Source organism: Stegostoma tigrinum, chromosome 26 (assembly GCF_030684315.1).
Source record: "Stegostoma tigrinum isolate sSteTig4 chromosome 26, sSteTig4.hap1, whole genome shotgun sequence".
NCBI classification, from domain to species: Eukaryota; Metazoa; Chordata; class Chondrichthyes; order Orectolobiformes; family Stegostomatidae; genus Stegostoma; species Stegostoma tigrinum.
This window is the reverse complement of record NC_081379.1, coordinates 46774617-46797064: the sequence shown is the minus strand read 5'-3', so window position 1 is coordinate 46797064 and position 22448 is coordinate 46774617. Positions and strand designations below refer to the sequence as shown.

General features: G+C 43.2%; 1 protein-coding gene across 2 annotated transcripts; it reads left to right on the top strand.

Annotated features, from left to right (window-relative positions):
• Positions 1-9705: 9705 nt before the first annotated feature.
• Positions 9706-21503, top strand: drg1 (developmentally regulated GTP binding protein 1). Of its 2 annotated transcripts, XM_059655152.1 has the most exons (9): positions 9706-9816; positions 15416-15539; positions 17161-17336; positions 18208-18277; positions 18460-18629; positions 19232-19362; positions 20652-20819; positions 20907-21029; positions 21168-21503. In XM_059655152.1, the coding sequence occupies exons 1-9, from the start codon at positions 9778-9780 to the stop codon at positions 21265-21267; spliced, it is 1101 nt and encodes a 366-aa protein (XP_059511135.1). In that variant the 5' UTR covers positions 9706-9777; the 3' UTR covers positions 21268-21503. The 2 variants fall into 2 exon arrangements, with proteins under 2 accessions (XP_059511135.1, XP_059511136.1); XM_059655153.1 differs by lacking the exon at positions 20652-20819.
• The last annotated feature ends 945 nt before the right edge of the window (positions 21504-22448 follow it).

Below are 22448 nucleotides of genomic sequence, written 5' to 3'. Positions count from 1 at the left end.
TTGTATGACTAATACAGTAGCAAAAGCTTTAACCTAAGGTATTGGGTGAGAGTGGGGGGAAGAGAAGTACCCTTTCAGGGGGCAATGGTAAATTATGAGGAATTAATGAGCTAATAGACTAGGGTAGTAATTGGGGTAATGATGACCATCTTAATGCATTAAGGAATAGAATTCAAAGTCAAGGCCATTAGCAGAAAAAGGCCAAAGATTATAAAATGGTAAAAGAAAGAATTATAAGTTTCTTATGTGAATGCATGTGGCAGTAATAACAAGTGGATGAACTGGTGGAACGGAAAGCAATGAACATGTATGAATTGGCAGCTAATACAGACAGTGCTGCAAGGTCATCTAGGCTGGGACAATATTGAAGGCTACTGAACATTTCAAAAGACAGAAAAACTAGGAAGAGTGGATGTGATAGCACTGTTAATTAAGACTAACATTTGTATAGTAGCCAGAGATTACCTTTGCCTGAATCAGGTTGAGTAGAAATATGAAATAGAGAAGTCTCTAATATCAGAGATTTGCTTCAACACTAGAATCTGTTGGAATATTGTCAAACAGAACACTTCTCCACTTGGAGAAAACCTTCCATGTTTTCTCTTTTCTAAACTCTATGTTCTGAATTGTTTTCCACAAAGACAGACAGAGAAAATTTAGCACCAGTGTATAATGGTCAGAAGATTGGAAGACAGAGATTCTCGATTGCTTGTTGTTAAAAGGGGTTGTACTATTTTGTTGTAAGTCTTTTTAATGGACGATTGCTGGAACATTGAATCTTTGATGTTGAACACAAGAATGGACGGGTTAGCTGGTAATAAACAATTCCAGCAATTATCAGGGCAAGAAGAGCTCATAACCTCCAGACTTTACATACCAGCCAAGCCAACACAATGAAACCACAGATGAAAATGCTAGCTAGTTCGGCACAGAAGAAACTATATAATCCATTTACGCTTGATTTGATGCTAACAACTGCATAGTTATCTGCTACAAAACACAACAGGCTTTGGCCAGGACACCAAAACCCAGCTCATTAGCTGAGTGACTAAGCTGGAAGCCCCAGTCAGATGACTGAAATTGTTTTTTTTTGAAAAGAATTACTTAATTATACAGTTTTTGCCCCTTTGCTGGCCTGCTTATAACACTGGAAGAGTAAGTATGCAAATCAAGGCTGAGCTAATACCTGCTTCTGGACTCAACTTCTCTTAATACTTCAATCTCTAAAAAGAAATCATGTCTTTTACTGAACAACTCTCTGCTCACAGCCATCATGCCAGCAATTCAACTGCATCTGTGCTCTTGCAAAAGGGACTTCAGTGTGCAGCCGATCTATGGGTCACTGACTTACTGGACTGTATAAATTACATGAATTAATGTCAATAGTGCTGATTTTAACCAAATTGTAAGATGACCTTTTTCCTTTTGCACACACATGTGCGCGTGTGCGCGTGTGTGTGTGTGAGAGAGAGGGAATGTGTATTGTGAATCAGTTATCACAATCTCCAAAGAGAGAATAATCACAAATTTAACACAGTATGGAGCTGGAGGAACACAGCAGGCCAGGCAGCATCAGATTCAGTGTCTCCTCCAGTGTCACAATGACACTACCTGCAAATTGGAGGGGCAAAACCTCATATTCCACCTCGGGAGACCACAGCCCAATGGCCCAAATATGAAATTCACCAATTTTAAAATCTCCCTACCTCCAGCCTCATCCCTTGTCCAACACTCCTTGTCATCCCCGCCTCCCTGGCCAGACACAACCTGTCCATCTTCTCGCCTACCTATCCACCCCACCCATCCCACTGATCAATCCCCACCAGCACTCACATATCACCATCCCACCTATCTTCCCCAGCCCCACCCCATCTCTATTTATTTCTGAGCTACCCCCACCTTCCCATTTCTGAAGAAGGGTCCTGACCCGGAACTTTCCTGCTCCTCTGATGCTGCCTGGCCTGTTGTGTTCCTCCACTCCATACTGTGTTGCCTCTGACTCCAGCATCTGCAGTTCTTGCTATCTCTGAGTAATCACAGATATGCCACCTGGAAAGAATCATACTGAAGTACAGTCTTCACATTGAACTTCACATTGTCAGAATTCTTTTGACAATTCCAACCAAAGTACAGGGTAGCCAATTCCAGATGGTTGTACTGTGATTGGCTCTTGTAGCCTTTTAATCAGAAAAAAAGAAAATTACTCACACTGGCTGGCATCATATTGCACGTGTAAACTTTACCATGCAGAAGGAAAGTGATATTTCTTCTACAACCTTTGTGTTTCGAGACTGAGAGATTGAATGTGTACCTCCTTGCTTTTTTCTTCTCTCCTTGTATATAAAAAGACTACTGTCTTATAAAATAGACTTTTTTTTTCTCCTGATGGTTGGTGGCATGTAATGTCTAGAGGGCAGGAAGAAAGAAATTCTGAATTTTATTCTTTTTTATAAAACAAGTTTAAATTCTTTTTAGTTCATAATTAACTCTTGCTGTATTTCAAATGGCTGCTATCAAACACGGAATGAGCAAATTGGTTGGTTCTTAAAAAAATACCGCAATAACCATGCTGAAAGCAAATCAACCCCTTCCAGAAAGCTACGCTCCTTGTGTAGTCACACCAGCCAAAACAACACAAAAAAAACCACAGATGAGATGTCTATTTCAGCCAACTCGAAACAAAGGGAACGATGGAAACCCATTTACATTCCAACTTGGTGTTAATAATACCAGTTATCTGCTATAAAACACAGTAGGTTTTGGCGAGGATTTTAAAACCAATTCTTTCAGTCAAGGGCTAAACCAGAATCCAGTCACATGACTAATACTGTGGTTTGTTTGAATGGCATTTAATTTTCCAGCTTTTGATTTATTTCCTCTGGCTGCTTGTAACACAAAAAGAGTAAAAAGCTCCAGACTTAGTTAACACTTGTTTAATTTGTGGAAAGTATCCTTTATTTCACTGGCAAAGTGAACCAATTCCCATTTTACAGCAAAATAAAAACCAAAAGAACTAGCAATGCTGTAAATCAGAAACAAAAACAGAAATTGGTGGAAAAGCTCAGCAGGTCTAGCAGCATCTGTAGAGAGATATCAAAAGTTAACATTATGAGTCGAGTGATTCTTCCTTAGTTCTGAGGTTTTCCAGCAATTTCTGTTTTTGTTTCCCATTTTTCAGCTACTGCACCATCACCAGCAATTCAACTCGTAGCTGTCCTCCTCTGCAAGGAATCTCTGTGCACAGTCAACTGAAACTCTCCACTGGACATTTGACTTACTGGGCTGTCTAATTCATGTGTATTAATCTTTGGTTTTAAGTAACATGTAATTTATAATTTCTCTTCTTTCAATTCTTTATCTTTCTTCCCTGGGGCACGTGCATGTCACTGCGTATCACTGTGTTCATTGGGTTCTTAACATACTAAAATTCCTGTTTTTAACCAAGGAATTTGCTGAGTAACTTTGAAATTGTACACAAGAAAAACAGACCACTGTCCTTTTTTCAAAAGGAAGAATAGAATAAAAACTCCCTTTGCAATGGTCAGTAGTAGTGGAAAACAGGAAAAATAATTTAGTTCACCTTTCCTCCAATTATGCTTAGCTTTCTGTTTACCTGTTGCTTCTTAGATGTTTGTTTTCTTCACAACTACAGATCACACAAGTATCAGACAAAATTATTTCAAATCTGCCGTGGCAGGTTTTGAATCCAGGTCCCCAGAACATTATTGGGGTCTCTGGATTAACTGTTGAGTGATAATATCACTAGGCCATCACCTTGCCACAATCTTACATAATTATTAACTAGTGCTTGTTTGGTAATATGGAACTTCAGTATTGCTGAAAACTCATTTTGTTGAAGCTTTCTGACTTGCACTCATTAGGCCAATTCACGAGAAGACAAATTTAAGGGAAAAACCAACATTTATACTATTATGAGGGGGGGATTGCTGATTGGTTGACAAGTGGATTGGTAAAGGTATTGTCGTGGAGAATACACCAGTTAATGATACTTGATAGTTAACATTGCTATTATGCAGCAGTTAACTGCCAGGCTTCATTTAAATTTTAAACCAGGCAGGTTGACTCTGATTGGTCAAGATCTGAGAAATGAACTTGCAAAGAGCAGACACCTATTTTGTTGAGTTGAAACAGGCATGCTCTTTCTGACTGCAAAGAACAGTGTTCTGTGTGTCAATACATGAAGCTTCAAGTGCATGCAAATGTGCCATGCTACAAAACTAACTGGCATTCCAAACTGGTTGTCAGTGTAATCCTTTGTAGGCTCAAAATTATCCTTTGAATGTTGGATTGTGGAATTACATCCAGTTGTGGGCATTGTGTTTTGAGTTTTGCAAGCACAGAATGCGGGGTATGATCAATACCTTGCTTATTGTGAATAGTGGAAGATACTTGTTGTTTCATTTGATCTACTAGTCTTTCAGATGGACGGTTCATTTACCTGACATCACACTGGCGCTTAAAACCATATATCTTATCATTAATTTGTGTGATGAGTAGAATATCTTTTTGGCTTTATGGTAGCATCTTGTTGGCGATGAACATCTCTTGTGTTGCTGCAGGATAGCAGCAGTACAAAACAGTCAGCTTCACCTGTTGCTCAAACTTTTGAGATACCTTATCCTTCTAGGGTAATCTGAGGTAGACTGGGCACCTTGATAGCCTGGATGGTGATTTTGATGCCTTACTTCAGAATCAAATTTGCATTTTTTTTATTCATTTGTGAGATGTGGCTATCACTGGCTGGGCAGCATTTATTGTTTTGTCCTGAATGTTGTTGGGGCTGCACTCATCCAGGCAAGTGGGGAGTATTCCATCACACTCCTAACTTGCGCCTTGTAGATGGTAGACAGGCTTTGCAGAGTCCTGAGGTGAGTTACTCCCCTCAGTATTCCTAGCTTCTGACTGCTCTTGTAGCCACTGTGTTTGTGGTGACTCTAGTTGAGTTTCTGGTCAATGGTAACCCCCCCAGGATGTTGATAGTGAGGAATTCAGTGATGTTAACACCATTGAATGCCAAGGAGTGGTGGTTAGATTATCTCTTATACATGATGGTCATAGTCTGGCATTCTTATGGCGTAAATGTAACTTGCCACCCCTTAGCCCACGCCTGGATATTGTCCAGATCTTGTTGCATTTGAACACGGGCTACTTCAGTATCTGAAGAGTTGCGAGTGGTGCTGAACGTTGTGTAGTCATTGGTAAACATCCCTACTTCTGACCTTATGATGGAGGGAAGGTCATTGATGAAGCAACTGAAGATGGTTGGGTCTAGGACACTGCCCTGAGGAACTCCTGCAGAGATGTCCTGAAGCTGAGATGATTGACGTCCAACAACCATGACCATCTTCCGACGTGTCAGATATGACTCCAACCACCGGAGCGTTTGCCCCCGATACCCATTGACTCCAGTTATGCTAGGGCTCCTTGATGCCACACCCAGTTGAATGCAGCCCTGATGTCAATACTGTCACTCTCATCTCACTTCTGGGATTCAGCTCTTTTGTCCATGTTTGAACCAAGGCTGTAATGAGATCAAGAACTGAGTGGCACTGGTGGAACCCAAACTGGGCATCACTGGGCAAGTTCTTGCTGAGCAGGTGCTGCTTGCTAGTCCTGTTGATGACAACTTCCATCACTTTATTGATAATTGAGAGTAGGCTGATGGGGTGGTAATTGGCCAGGTTGAATTTATCCTGCTTTTTATGTACAGGACATACTTAAGCAATTTTCCATTGTCAGATAAATATCAGTATTATAACTGTACTGGCGCAGCTTGGCTAGGGGAGCGGCAAGTTCTGGACCACACGTCTTCAGTACTGTTGCTGGAATGTGTTCAAGACATGTCTTTGCCATACCCAGTGTCTCCAACCATCTCTTTTTACCACATGAAGTGAATAGAATTGGCAGAAGACCAGTAATGCTGGGGACTACTGGAGGAGGCCAAGATGGATCATCCACTTGGCATTTCCAGCTGAAGACTGCTGTGAAAGCTTCAGCCTTATCTTTCGCACTGATGTGCTGGGCTCTTCCATCATTGAGTATGGGGATATTTGTGGTGCCTCCTCCTCCAGTGAGTTGTTTAACTGTCTACCAACATTCACGACTGGATGTAGCACGACTGCAGAGCTTAGATCTGATCCATTGGTTGTGGGATTGCATAGCTCTATCTATCACACTCTGCTTATGCTGTTTGGATTCCAAGTAGTCCTGTTTGGTGGCTTCACCAGGTATGCCTGGTCCTGCTCCTAGCATTGCCTCCTGCAGTCTTGTACTAAACCAGGGTTGATCCTCTGGCTTGATGGTAATATTTCAGGGGGGATATGCCAGGTTTTGAGGTCACAGATTGTGCTTGAGTACAATTCTGCTGCTGTTGATTGTCCACAATACCTCATGGATACCCAGTCTTAAGGTGCTAGATCTGTGCAAAGTCTGTCCCATTTAGTATGGTGATAGTGCCACTCAACACAATGGAAGTTATTTTCAATGTGAAGGTGGGATTTTGTCTCCACAAGGACTGTGCAGTGGTCACTCTTACTGATACTGTCTTTGACAGATGGAATTGCAACTGGCATTTTGGTAAAAATGAGGGCAAGTATGGTTTTCCCTCGTGTGGTTCCGTCTTCACCTGCTGCATACTCAGTCTAGCGGCTATGTTGTTTAGGACCTCACCAGCTCAATCATTATTACTGCTGCTGAGCCACACTCAGTGGTGGACATTGAAATTCCCCACCCAAAGTACATTTTGTGCCCTTGCCATTCTCAGTGCTTCCTCCAAGTGTTGTTGGAGGAGCACTGTTTCATCAGCTGAGGGAGAACGTTATGCAGTAATCAGCAGGTTTTCTTGCCCGTGTTTAACCTGAAGCCATGAGACTTCATAGGGTCTGCAGTCAATGTTGAGGACTCCCAAAGCAATTCTCTCCCACTGTGTCGCCACCTCTGCTGTGTCTGTCCTACCAGTGAGACAGGACATATTCAGGGATGGTGATGGTGGTGTCTGGGACATTGTCTGTAAGGTATAATTCTGTGAGTATTCTTCTAGTTATGATGTTGCCGATATGGTAATCTTATGTATGTGGAATTTCAGGAATCCCAGCGTGTCTACTGACCAGTAAGGTTTGAAGCTGCAATAGCTTTGAAAAAAGTTTTTCAGTAATCCACAATTTACTTTGATAGCCATGGTTGACAGACATTTTTCAGTTTGTGTGCTTTGAAGGTATATGTCAATAGTGTAAATTAAGAGATAGCTCTTTAAAGGTTATCTATTTCTAATGTACTGTCATATCCTTGAATGTAATTTGTCAATCCATTTCAGCCAATTTGCTGCTCAGAATTTAATTATATCCTTTGTTCAGACTTCCACCCACCTTCAGATTGAACTACCTTATTTTCAAACATTATATTACACATTTCTAAAGATTAATTTACAAGAATATTAATTAGCCATTATTCATAATACTAGATCTAAAATGGTTCATTCTCTCGTCAATTTCTCAACATATCGCACTAGAAAACCATAATGCTCTTCAGGAACTCATTCTTCACAGCATTATTGCACATTAGGTCTACCCAGTCTATATGTAGATTGAAGTCTCCAATGCTTACCGTATTCATCACGCTGGGGAATGTTTCTTTAATTTCTGGATTAATAATGAGGTCCACACTATTGTTTCATGGCCTAGGAACCAGTCCTTTCAATGTATGGTGCCCCCTTGATGTTTCTTAATTTCATCCAAACAGATTCTACATTTTAAAAAAAACTGAGAGCTGCATATGCTACAAATCAGAAATAAAAACAGAAGTTGCTGGAAAAGCTCAGCAGCCTGGCAGCATCTGAGAAGAGAAATCAGAGTTAACATTTCGGGTCTGGTGACCCTGCCTTAGATTCCACATTTTGTTCTACTGATTTGACATCCTCCCTTACTAATGTACTGATCCCATCCCTTATTATCAATGTAACACTACATCCTTTTCCTTTTTGCCTGTCTTTCCTAAATATCAAATATCCTTGAATATTCAATTCCCTAGTTTTGGTTATCATGCAGCTTGGTTTCCCTAATGGTAATTAGATCATACCCATTTTCCTCCATTTGTGCGTTGCAATCACCTACTTTGTTACAAATGCGTTGTGCATTTCAAGTTGAGTGCTCGACTTTGTTTTTGACATTATTTTGCATTCTAAGTTTAGTTGATGCTCACAATCTTTCGCCTGTCTCCTGATTTTACTTATCACATATCTACTTCCTATTGCCAGCTACACTGCTTCCAATTTGAGCTGCAAATCTCTCTGTGAAGATATCAGTCCAGGTCTTGTAAAAGTATAACCTGCCCAACATTCCATCCATCCCAAAACTTGTCTTATTGTTTCAAAAATCTGATCAACTCCTCCTCCACCAATTCTTCAGTTATGTGTTCAATTGATCAATCCTCCTATTCCTATGATCACTACCAGCTAGCATTGGGAGTATTCTGAGATTACTACTCGAGGTCTTGATTTTTAATTTCCTTACAAACTCTCCAGAATCTACTTTCTGGACTGCGTCGCTCCTCCTATCTTGGTCACTGGTACATATGTGGACCATGACCTCTGGCTGGTCATCCACCCCAGAAGGATATCTTACATTTTGTGACATTATTGACCCTGGCACCAGGAGGCAACACACCACCTTAAATTTCTTTACTGCCATGTAAATGCCTGTCTGATCCCCTGACCATGAAATAATCTATCGCTATTGATTTTTGACTCTTTTCCCCTTTCTTTATCTCCAGTGGTGCCAGGGTGGACTCGGGGGACCTCCACACCACTTGCCTATCTTCAACAATTTCATTTCAGCTTCTATGAACCTAACCTGCAATGTGATTACCTCCCTGAATATACTATCTACGTAATTCTCTGCCCTTTGAATGCACAAAAGTGACTCTAGCCATTACTTGCATTCTTGTCCATGGAGCTCAAATTTGCAGTTGGTAACGTTTCTTGCAGATGGGAAAAATGGGATACGTATAGCTGAGTTGACGTACCACTCCGTAACTTTTAAACTACGTATTCGTTCGAATGTGCCGAGTAACTTACCAGTTACTCATCAAACAGCTTCTTTCTGTGTACCAAAGAACCAATTACTGAATGTCTAACAACATACTGAGAAAAAAAATCTCCTCCACCTCTACCACGAAGTCCCTAAAATCACCGAGATCCCAGCTGCATCGAAAATTAGATGAAATGTGACGGAGGGAAGTCCTTTCTAAAATTATTTTCAACGGACCTGTTGGGACATGAGATGATACATATCCATGGAACAAGAGCCAGACCTATGGACACTGCCAATGGCCCTTAAGGTTTATCATGCTCTCTAAAAATCAAGTAAATTGAAACCTCTGAAAACTAGGTTTAACACACCACTTCGTTAAATGGACGGACCTACTCTGAGAGAGCTGAGATACCCCTAATTTAAGGTCGGAACAAAAGATTGACTTCTTTAAATCTATAGAGTAATTCTTAGTTAACTGCTAAAGTGATGTTTGTTGACATCTCCTTGTTGTTCCGTGCTCCTATGCAAACACTCTAAACTGAGGTGTACGACTCGGCATTGCCTCAACGGCCGTTTCAACCGTTAATAACGAACAGCCGCGCGCTGCACTGGGCGGGCGGTGAGGCAATGCGCAGGCGCAGTGGCGCTTTCCCCGCCCAATCCCGCGGAGTGGTCGGTCTCGCGAGGCTGTCTGACTTGGACAGGGTTCATCCGGCTGTGGTTGTTCGACATGAGTATCCTTCAGAAAATCTCGGAGATTGAGGCCGAGGTAATTAGCAGGTCGAGAATCAGAATGTTCGCGTATGGGACACACGACACCGGGGTGGGGAATGGTGAAAGAGGTGATACCAATTGGGGGCGGGGGAAAAGAAGGGATGCAGATGGACAGTGGGTGGCAGGGAGGTAGAGGCCACTCGCCCCCCACCCACACTCGGCACTTCCCCCGTCACATCCCCTCGTCGTCACCCACCACCCCCCCCCCCACTACATTTTGGAAAAACGAAGAAAGACAAAAGTGGGGCCTTGGGCAGTGTTGTAAAACAGAGGGACCCAGGCACAGTTGTTTAAGATAATAAAATGTGAGGCTGGATGAACACAGCAGGCCAAGCAGCATCTCAGGAGCACAAAAGCTGACGTTTCGGGCCTAGACCCTTCATCAGAGAGGGGGATGGGGGGAGGGAACTGGAATAAATAGGGAGAGAGGGGGAGGCGGACCGAAGATGGAGAGTAAAGAAGATAGGTGGAGAGGGTGTAGGTGGGGAGGTAGGGAGGGGATAGGTCAGTCCAGGGAAGACGGACAGGTCAAGGAGGTGGGATGAGGTTAGTAGGTAGCTGGGGGTGCGGCTTGGGGTGGGAGGAAGGGATGGGTGAGAGGAAGAACCGGTTAGGGAGGCAGAGACAGGTTGGACTGGTTTTGGGATGCAGTGGGTGGGGGGGAAGAGCTGGGCTGGTTGTGTGGTGCAGTGGGGGGAGGGGATGAACTGGGCTGGTTGAGGGATGCAGTGGGGGAAGGGGAGATTTTGAAACTGGTGAAGTCCACATTGATACCATATGGCTGCAGGGTTCCCAGGCGGAATATGAGTTGCTGTTCCTGCAACCTTCGGGTGGCATCATTGTGGCAGTGCAGGAGGCCCATGATGGACATGTCATCAAGAGAATGGGAGGGGGAGTGGAAATGGTTTGCGACTGGGAGGTGCAGTTGTTTGTTGCGAACTGAGCGGAGGTGTTCTGCAAAGCGGTCCCCAAGCCTCCGCTTGGTTTCCCCAATGTAGAGAAAGCCGCACCGGGTACAGTGGATGCAGTATACCACATTGGCAGATGTGCAGGTGAACCTCTGCTTAATGTGGAATGTCATCTTGGGGCCTGGGATGGGGGTGAGGGAGGAGGTGTGGGGACAAGTGTAGCATTTCCTGCGGTTGCAGGGGAAGGTGCCGGGTGTGGTGGGGTTGGAGGGCAGTGTGGAGCGAACAAGGGAGTCACGGAGAGAGTGGTCTCTCCGGAAAGCAGACAGGGGTGGGGATGGAAAAATGTCTTGGGTGGTGGGGTCGGATTGTAAATGGCGGAAGTGTCGGAGGATAATGCGTTGTATCCGGAGGTTGGTAGGGTGGTGTGTGAGAACGAGGGGGATCCTCTTGGGGCGGTTGTGGCGGGGGCGGGGTGTGAGGGATGTGTCGCGGGAAATGCGGGAGACGCGGTCAAGGGCGTTCTCGATCACCGTGGGGGGGAAGTTGCGGTCCTTAAAGAACTTGGACATCTGGGATGTGCGGGAGTGGAATGTCTTATCGTGGGAGCAGATGCGGCGGAGGCGGAGGAATTGGGAATAGGGGATGGAATTTTTGCAGGAGGGTGGGTGGGAGGAGGTGTATTCTAGGTAGCTGTGGGAGTCGGTGGGCTTGTAATGGACATCAGTTACAAGCTGGTTGCCTGAGATGGAGACTGAGAGGTCCAGGAAGGTGAGGGATGTGCTGGAGATGGCCCAGGTGAACTGAAGGTTGGGGTGGAAGGTGTTGGTGAAGTGGATGAACTGTTCGAGCTCCTCTGGGGAGCAAGAGGCGGCGCCGATACAGTCATCAATGTACCGGAGGAAGAGGTGGGGTTTGGGGCCTGTGTAGGTGCGGAAGATGGACTGTTCCACGTAACCTACAAAGAGGCAGGCATAGCTGGGGCCCATGCGGGTGCCCATGGCCACCCCCTTAGTCTGTAGGAAGTGGGAGGAGTCAAAAGAGAAGTTGTTGAGTGTGAGGACGAGTTCCGCTAGGCGGATGAGAGTGTCGGTGGAGGGGGCCTGGTCGGGCCTGCGGGACAGGAAGAAGCGGAGGGCCTTGAGGCCATCTCCATGCGGAATGCAGGTGTACAGGGACTGGACGTCCTCCAGTCCCTGTACACCTGCATTCCGCATCCAGTCCCTGTACACCTGCATTCCGCATGGAGATGGCCTCAAGGCCCTCCGCTTCTTCCTGTCCCGCAGGCCCGACCAGGCCCCCTCCACCGACACTCTCATCCGCCTAGCGGAACTCGTCCTCACACTCAACAACTTCTCTTTTGACTCCTCCCACTTCCTACAGACTAAGGGGGTGGCCATGGGCACCCGCATGGGCCCCAGCTATGCCTGCCTCTTTGTAGGTTACGTGGAACAGTCCATCTTCCGCACCTACACAGGCCCCAAACCCCACCTCTTCCTCCGGTACATTGATGACTGTATCGGCGCCGCCTCTTGCTCCCCAGAGGAGCTCGAACAGTTCATCCACTTCACCAACACCTTCCACCCCAACCTTCAGTTCACCTGGGCCATCTCCAGCACATCCCTCACCTTCCTGGACCTCTCAGTCTCCATCTCAGGCAACCAGCTTGTAACTGATGTCCATTACAAGCCCACCGACTCCCACAGCTACCTAGAATACACCTCCTCCCACCCACCCTCCTGCAAAAATTCCATCCCCTATTCCCAATTCCTCCGCCTCCGCCGCATCTGCTCCCACGATAAGACATTCCGCTCCCGCACATCCCAGATGTCCAAGTTCTTTAAGGACCGCAACTTCCCCCCCACGGTGATTGAGAACGCCCTTGACCGCGTCTCCCGCATTTCCCGCGACACATCCCTCACACCCCGCCCCCGCCACAACCGCCCCAAGAGGATCCCCCTCGTTCTCACACACCACCCTACCAACCTCCGGATACAACGCATTATCCTCCGACACTTCCGCCATTTACAATCCGACCCCACCACCCAAGACATTTTTCCATCCCCACCCCTGTCTGCTTTCCGGAGAGACCACTCTCTCCGTGACTCCCTTGTTCGCTCCACACTGCCCTCCAACCCCACCACACCCGGCACCTTCCCCTGCAACCGCAGGAAATGCTACACTTGTCCCCACACCTCCTCCCTCACCCCCATCCCAGGCCCCAAGATGACATTCCACATTAAGCAGAGGTTCACCTGCACATCTGCCAATGTGGTATACTGCATCCACTGTACCCGGTGCGGCTTTCTCTACATTGGGGAAACCAAGCGGAGGCTTGGGGACCGCTTTGCAGAACACCTCCGCTCAGTTCGCAACAAACAACTGCACCTCCCAGTCGCAAACCATTTCCACTCCCCCTCCCATTCTCTTGATGACATGTCCATCATGGGCCTCCTGCACTGCCACAATGATGCCACCCGAAGGTTGCAGGAACAGCAACTCATATTCCGCCTGGGAACCCTGCAGCCATATGGTATCAATGTGGACTTCACCAGTTTCAAAATCTCCCCTTCCCCCACTGCATCCCTCAACCAGCCCAGTTCATCCCCTCCCCCCACTGCACCACACAACCAGCCCAGCTCTTCCCCCCCACCCACTGCATCCCAAAACCAGTCCAACCTGTCTCTGCCTCCCTAACCGGTTCTTCCTCTCACCCATCCCTTCCTCCCACCCCAAGCCGCACCCCCAGCTACCTACTAACCTCATCCCACCTCCTTGACCTGTCCGTCTTCCCTGGACTGACCTATCCCCTCCCTACCTCCCCACCTACACCCTCTCCACCTATCTTCTTTACTCTCCATCTTCGGTCCGCCTCCCCCTCTCTCCCTATTTATTCCAGTTCCCTCCCCCCATCCCCCTCTCTGATGAAGGGTCTAGGCCCGAAACGTCAGCTTTTGTGCTCCTGAGATGCTGCTTGGCCTGCTGTGTTCATCCAGCCTCACATTTTATTATCTTGGAATCTCCAGCATCTGCAGTTCCCATTATCTCTAAGCATTGCTCCTTGTTATGTTGAGGATGTGCAGGACGTTTGTGAGACCTTTTCTGGAGTACTGTCCAGTTCTGATCACCCTGTTATAGGAAGGATTTTATTAAACTGAAGAGGGTTCAGAAGGATGTTGATGGGAAGGGGGGGTGGAATTTGAGTTATAAAGAGAAGCTGGATGGGCTGGAACATTTTTCACAGGAGCACAGGAAACTGAAAAATGAACTTGTAGAAGTTCATAAAATTGTGAGGGGTACAGATAAGGTGAATGGTGGTTATCTTTTCCTGGGGTGGGGGATTTCAGGACTTAAGTGAGAGAAGAGAGATTTAAAAAGACATACAGGCAATTTTTTAAAAACAGTAGTCCACATTGTAATGAACTTCCAGAGGAAGTGGTGGATGCTGGTGCTGTTACAAAGTTTCTAAGATATTTAGGTAAGTACATGAGAAAGAAATGTTTGGAGGGATATGGGCCAAATGCAGGCAGGTGGGATTAATTTAGTTTGGGATTATGGCCAGCATGGACTGGTTGGACCATGGGATCTGTTTCTCTGCTGTATTAGTCTGCCAATTGGATGTCCCTTCATTGTTTACACTCAAGGGAACACATACTTTGCCTTTGCAACTGTTATCACAATTTAATGTTTCAAATATTATGTAAGGACCAATATCCCGTCTCAGTGTGAAATTGAACACCCATGAATCCAGTTGAATTAGGGCAGCATTGTAATGCAGTGGTTAGCATTGCTGCTTCGCAGCACCAGGGAGCTATGTTCGATTCCACCCTCGGTTGACTGTGTGGAGTTTACATGTTCTCACTGTGACTGTGTGAGTTTCTACTGGATGCTCTGGTCTCCTCCCACAGTCCAAAAATGTGCAGGTTAGGTGGATTGGCCATGCTAAATTGCCCCATGATGCGTAGTCTGGGTAGACTAATCTCAATGGGCCAAATGGCCACCTTGTACACACTAGAGATTCTATGTTTTTTGCTGTGGCCCACTTGGAATTGTCTACTGTTTACATTACTTTACAAGGAATGAACTTTGGTGACCCAATCAACTGACCACCATGCTTAACCCAGCTTCTTATCCACTGTTATCCTCAAATACTGCTACACTCCATTTAATAATGGCTGTTAGGTACAGGAGCAGAATTAGGCTATTTGGTCTCTCTAGTCTGCTCTGCCATTCAATCATGGCTGATGATGTTTGGTACAGAACTCTATATTTCTTATTTATTTGAAGTTGCCATGAAGTGACTCCTTTGTGTTTGCTGTAGTCAATGACCTATCAAGAAAACTTTTGCAAACTACTTGCTTGTACTTTAATTATGCTATTATGCACTTTGCTTTGTAAGTTTGTGTTGAACAGTCTATAACTCAATCTGCAGAGTCTGGCTGATTTACAAGGGGTCAAAGTGTTTGCATGCAGGGGATAGGTAACTTAAGAAAGAATGAAAGCTGTATCACAGTTGATACAGCTAGTGAGGTTCAGTCCTGGTGTGATTTTTGATTTAGTATTTGAGGATAATCAAGGAGGTACGGTTGAATTCAGGTGATGTAACTGTTTTGACTTTATTACCATATTCTTGAAGCAGTCTCCTGCACTCATGGCTATAAATCTTTTCCTTGCTCTCTTGGTCAGATGGCTCGGACACAGAAAAATAAAGCAACAGCTCACCATCTCGGGCTCTTGAAAGCTCGCCTGGCCAAACTGCGGCGAGAGCTTATCACCCCAAAAGGTGGAGGTGGAGGAGGACCTGGTGAAGGTACAGCCACTTAGTTTATTTGGAAATGTTTGAGAAACAGGGAGGAATGCTTTGATTTTCAGGCTGTAGGACACTGTGATGTTTAGGCATTAAAATGAAATGTGTTCACCAATTACTCCTTTTAATTTGTTCTTCTTTATTTTTATAGCAAAATGACTTGCCTTTTCATAGTTTACAGGATGAGTGGTTGAAGAGAAAGCTATTCATAAAAGTTGTGAAAGCCAGAAGAATGGATGTTTAGGAAGCAATATTCCAAATCATTGCAATGTTATGTTTGATCGAACTGTCGCTAGTAGTGAAGAATAATAGCTGGACGATATGAAATAAGGCCACAGCAGTTTCAGGAGCAAGGCTGGGTATCTTAAAATCAGATTTATTGAAATATGGGGAAGTATGAAACTTGGCAAGGATTGAGAAGAATGAGAGACTGCATTTGGTCCTTTGGGGAGAATGAATGAATTTGAGGATTTTCTTCACTGAAGCTGGGGACAATGCTGGAGATAATAATGGTTTAGTAACAGTAGGGCTTAGAAAAGAACTTCAGAAGGATGCTGCAGAGGATGGGTTCATTGTGTGGAGCAGTAATGCAGGTTGGAGGACATGAGGTCTAAATTGAGTCTTGCAAGGAAACAGCTGGGAGATGTGGAAGAGGAAATCAGATTTAACTGTCCAAATGAGTGGACCTGATTCAGATGATGCACTATCAACAAGTCATTACATTTTTGAACAGATTGATTTAAAATAATTACATCTCTTTACAACTAGAGCTTTTGTGGCATTGTGGTAGTGTCCTTCTCTGTAGATGAGAAGGCCAGGAGTGAAATTCTTTGGTGACTTGGCAGGATACATGGTATGCAACAAAAATTCATGCCACAGTCTAAGGAAGCGGTTTTATGAGGAGAGTTTAAGTAAGCTGGGCTAATATTAGGTTGCAGACTTGCTCGTCGAGCTGGTGTGATTGACATTTTGTCACCCTGCGCCTCCACTGAAGCATTGATGTTCCATCTGACTTGTTATTTATGTGCCTTGGTTTGTGGTATATAAATAACAAGTGGGACGGAACACCAAACCATCACCGGAGGCGCACTGACAATGTTACCTGACAGGGTTAAGAAACATCTCCAATCGAACACAATGGCTCAGTGAGCAAGTCTGCAACATTATCCGCAACCCAAGCTACAAATCTTCAAAAACTTTAGGCTTATAAATTGCCTGGAGTTTGGAAGAGTAATTTCTCTTTGGGAAATGAAAAACGCTTTAAGAGCTTAACAGTGTAGGTTTCAGGTGAATGGTTCCTTGGCTGAGTAGTCTAGAAATTGGAGAGTCACAGTCTCAGAATAAAGGGTGGGAACTGAGGACGAGAAACTTTTCACTCAAAAGGTTGAATCCTTTTGAAAATCTCAACCCAAGCAGCTATGTGTTCTTAGTTGCTGAGTGAGTATAACTGGTGAATAAGTTTTTGGATATGAAGAGAAATGAGGGATGTGAGGAGAGTGTGTTGTTGGAATTGAGGGTTGAATGATAGTAATCAAAGGATTGAACAGCACCCCCTCCTGTTCTTTTTTAACTACTGTTTCTGAATCTTTGCCCTAATGTAGACTTTTTTTCCTCTTGTTATGAGGATTTGACGTGGCAAAGACCGGGGACGCCCGGATTGGGTTTGTGGGCTTCCCTTCAGTTGGAAAATCAACATTACTGAGCAACTTGGCTGGAGTGTATTCTGAGGTTGCAGCCTATGAATTTACAACGTTGACCACAGTACCAGGTGTGATTCGCTATAAAGGAGCCAAAATACAGGTATATGAAACACCTCTTTACAGGCAGAGTTGAAGTGTATGTAGTTAGACTAAATTAATTTTGCTTTTTCTTTTGCCCTTATTGGTTCTATCACGCAGCATGAACATAACATTGAGTCCATTTCCCCTTTACTGAGTGTAGGGAGCCTCCATTCACTGCAATTGACAGCAAGTGTCAATGAATCTGTTATTAGGCTTCAGTAAAGTGTCCCATTGATCATAAGTGTGCAGATAGATTATCCAGGGTATGTCTCCTTAAGTACTATATGAAAGCAGTAAGTAGTGGTTTCACAAATACATTGTGGACACAGTGATTAGAGATTCCTCAAAAATTTGGGCAAGTGTTAAAGCAGTTAGTTTTATAGTACAGACTGTGGAGAAACATAATCTCATAGTCCATAGCAGGCCTGGTGAGGAGTGTTACAGTGAATAAATGAAAGGAATGATTGGGTTTGGAATCAGGATTCCTGGAAATGTCAACAAGGTGATGTGTTAAATTAGGCCTCAGATGGACAGTAAGTTATGAAAGGGAAGTTGTGTGTGATGTTGAAATGCTGTGGAGTTGAAAGTTTAATTTCTCCAATAACAAAAACGTAAATTTCTGGAAAAGCTCAGCAGGGCTGGCAGCATCTGTGAAGAGAAATCAGAGTTAACTCTTTTTGGTTCTGAGCAAGGGTCACCAGGCTTGAAACATTTAACTCTGATTTCTCTTTGGAAGCGGCCAGACGTACAGAGCTTTTTCTGGAACTTGTTTTTGTTTCTAATTTTACAGCATCCACAATTCTTTTTGGTTTTTCAATTTAATTTCTGCAAGTTTCATTTACCTGTTGTTTGTACACCCCCTGTTTTAAATATTTATATTTCCTCCCCAGCTGCTTGATCTTCCTGGTATCATTGAGGGAGCCAAAGATGGTAAAGGCCGAGGGCGCCAAGTAATTGCAGGTATGTTGTATGCTTTAAGTGGTACACAACTAAAAATGAAATAGCATTTTGTGTTAATCCCTGCACACAAGCCACTCTGTAACTGCTGGCAGGAGCAATGTTGATAAGTGTTATGGTTGGTTTGTTGTTTTTTGAAGCATCAGCTGCCAAATATGACTTGCATTTCTTCCCTCCACTTTTAGTGGCGCGAACATGCAACTTGATCCTGATTGTACTGGATGTGCTGAAACCACTGGCACACAAGAAGATAATTGAGAATGAGTTGGAAGGATTTGGAATCCGACTGAACAAGCAGCCACCCAATATTGGATTCAGGAAGAAGGACAAAGGAGGCATTAACTTGACTTCCACAGTGAGTGAGAGAAATTGAAGTGGTAGAAAGCTGAAATTAAATCAGAATTGAACTAAACTGTGACCTGGTTTGATTGTTGTGGGTGTTAGCTCATTGAAAATCAATTGAGGCTTAGCGATTTTGTGTGTGTGTGCTTTGAGTTCATGGTGGGTTGGGGATTGTGTGGTGTATTAGCTAAGAATATTCTGGTTTTGTTAAATTGTGATGTACTTTGTGTGGGAACACTTCAGCAAACTTATTCAAAGTTCGTTTATCATTTTAGTATTGTTCAAATTTTACTTGGGGAGGAGCGTGGGGCCATGTTCAAAGTGAAGGGGGTCTGACCAAGTAGGGTTTAACAAAAGGTTGCCTTATCAAAATACTTGAATGAAAACGTGTTGTAGGAATCTTAGACTAAAATAGCAACACTCATACGAAGCAGGATTCCTGTGAATGTGTAGAGTGGCCATTCAAATAATTGAATGATCAATTGATTTAATTATCACTTGGCAAAATTGTTGCCTAATCTCAGGTATACATGATCTGGCACATTCTGAATTTCTTTTGCAGTCTGTTTGTTTAATCTTGCACGATTGCTTCCTTTTCTCCTTCCCTCTTGATAGTGTATGCAGAGTGAGTTGGACATGGATACTGTTAAAAGCATCCTTGCTGAATACAAAATCCACAATGCAGACATCACGTTACGCAGCGATTCAACAGCAGATGATCTAATTGATGTAGTTGAGGGCAATCGGTAAGTGCTGTTGGATGTCTTAAGATACTGCTCTGAACTAATTAATATGACAATTCAATGACTAATTATTGCTTGGAAATAAGATTAGTAAAAGTAATTGTTACTGCTAAGGTGAGAGTTCTCAATGCTGTGAGACATTTCATAGTATTCCCAACATGTTGAAACAGTCTCAAGGAGGAGTACATGATAACTGAGAAAACTTGTCAATTGATCTCTTGTCAACTTGCTCTCTGATGAAGGGTCTAGGCCTGAAACGTCAGCTTTTGTGCTCCTGAGATGCTGCTTGGCCTGCTGTGTTCATCCTGCCTCACATTTTATTAAACTTGTCAATTGGTTCCTTTAAAGTGAAACACAGGCTGTGGATAATTGTAATGAGTGATACCTGTTAGCCTTCAAAGTTGTTCATAAAAGAAATTTTAGTAAAATGGAGTGGTGAAAATATTCAATGTGAGGTGGCAAGAGAAACAGCTGTGGTTTCAGTTTGGGGTGCCTTTTCATCCCAAACTGAAATATTCTCCATTATGTTGGCTGACATTGAGTTTTTTTTATTCCAAATGTAAATTCTTAGGATCTTATCTGTAATGAAATTGTCTGTCAACATGATGTGCATTATCTTCTGCACAAGTAAGATATTTAATTAGTGTGATATGTTTACATGGGTGACTATTACAAATGCAGACATAACTTGTAATTGAAGTAGTGACAAGGTTTTTTTTTTTGTTAAATATACTCACTCAAGACTCTGCCTTTTTCTTTTTGGAGCTACTGTGGCCTTGGGTTTTTATTGTACAAGGTTTTGCCAGGCTAACATTGATTCATTCTCTAAAGATTGGTGTAGTGTTTTTAAAAAAATCTTTTAACTGGAGTTCTACCCCAAGCTGCATATGGAATCATTAATCACTTTAAGCTCTTCAATAAAACAAAGAACTACAGAAGTTGGAGAACTGAAACAGTCAAGAACAAATGCTTGGGAAATGTCAGTCTGGCAGCATTTGTAGAGAGTTAACATTTTAAGTTCAATCTCTTCTCTTCAGTTTGTTCTCTTAGTGCAGATTCTGTCTAACCTGAGTTTCTCTAGCAATTAGTTTTTGACTAAGTGCTATTTCATCAACTAAAATGAACAGGAAATTGACTTTGACAAAACATCTAAATTTTAATCAAATCTTAAATTTCAAACTTTAAACTAAGTCTAAAACTAACCAGATTGCTATACCTCACCAGCACTCAAGTTTATTTTGCTTCTCATTTTGGCTAATATACTGACTTTTTGCTGTTTTTATATGCTGCAGGGTGTACGTCCCCTGTATCTATGTTTTAAACAAAATTGACCAGATCTCATTGGAGGAGTTAGATGTCATTTACAAAATACCACATTGTGTGCCCATCTCTGCTCATCACCGCTGGAATTTTGATGATCTACTCGAAAAACTATGGGATTACTTACACCTTGTACGGATGTATGTATTGGCTGTGTGGATGGTAACTCATCAACTTATTTATTTTCTTGGGATTCTTTAGCTAAATAATCTGTTCTTACAATACAGTTACACCAAACCTAAGGGACAATTACCTGACTACACTTCACCAGTGGTGTTACCACATAGAAAAACTACAGTGGAAGATTTCTGCATGAAAATTCATAAGAACTTAATTAAGGAGTTCAAATAGTAAGTTTTTATTCTTGATTTTGTCTGGTTCAGTTGTCACCAGCAGCAGGCTTTGGCTACCTCCCCATGGTAGATGAATGGCCTGGACTTTAAGGTAAATGTTGACTAACAGTTGCTTTTCTTTTTCCCTGTTTTCAGTGCTTTGGTGTGGGGTTCCTCTGTGAAGTATAACCCACAGAAGGTTGGCAAGGACCATGTGCTGGAAGATGAGGATGTAATTCAAATAGTCAAAAAGTAAAATGGGACACACGATTTCCATCCTTGACTGAGCTGCTTTTCTCATTTTCTAAGTAGTGCCAGATCTCTTCTTGTGCATTGATAAACTGCCAGTGCAGGGGTTCTGTTCTGAAGAGCATGTTACTTTTACTTCAAGTGACAAATAGTTTCATCCATAAAAGGATTGCGAAAAATGTTCTAACAATCACTTGCATAATTCTGCTAATAAAAAAAACATACCTGAGGAGTTGAACAGAACACTTGGTACCATGATTGAAATTCAGGCAGCAGCACTTTGTGGCACTTAATCACAATGCCAGCTAAGTGAACTTTAAAACTGCACTAGAAGCATATCTGTTTTAAATAGTATCAAATTATGGCAGTTACAATAACTAAATCAAAACTCAGACCTCTGCCACGGATACACTGAATTAACATACCAGAGTTTGAGACCCAGCACTTCAGTGAATGGAGACATTGCAGGATGGTAGATTCAAAGAACTTGAGTTACAGTTGGGAAGTTAGGACTGTTAGCCTTTCAAATGCTGTGAAATCAGTGGGAGAAAGGAGGTTTTGTTGATTAGGATGGAATTTCCACTAGGAAGATGAGTATTATGTTAGTTTACCACTGATTTGGTTTAGTGAAGGCATAAAGACAAACCTGTTTAAAAAAAATATTACTCTTTATTTAAAAGTACTAGTAGGAAGGTCAAGAATGAAATGAATGTGTCCAAAAGCAAAACTTGCACATGAAAGGAGACTGACTAGAAGCAAGTATCAATTCAGATAGAAATGTTGGATTGAAGTTAAGTTTACTTTCCAAGGTGTGCTTGTAATAAAAGCTCAGTAAAGATACACAGAAGGGAATGCCATAGAAGAGAGACTAGTATGTGAAGTGACCATAATTGCAAAAAAAAACAAATGGAAGAGGGATACTAAAACCGGTGTAGCAAGGATGTTAGTACACAGTTCAAAAGGCTTAATACTCCCATTTTGTGATCAAAGTTGGTATCTGCTTGTCTTTAGTCTCAACTCTAGCCTTCAATTACAGGTGCTGTACAAAGCCTGTTTCTTCAGCCATGTTAGTACAAGATGTTTATAATGGGGACTTGGATAAGAATGCACTATTTTCAAGCTTGAGGATGAAAATAAAGCCACAGTATGTTTATTCCCCCTTCAGGCTGTCATTGAGTGAGTGGGTAT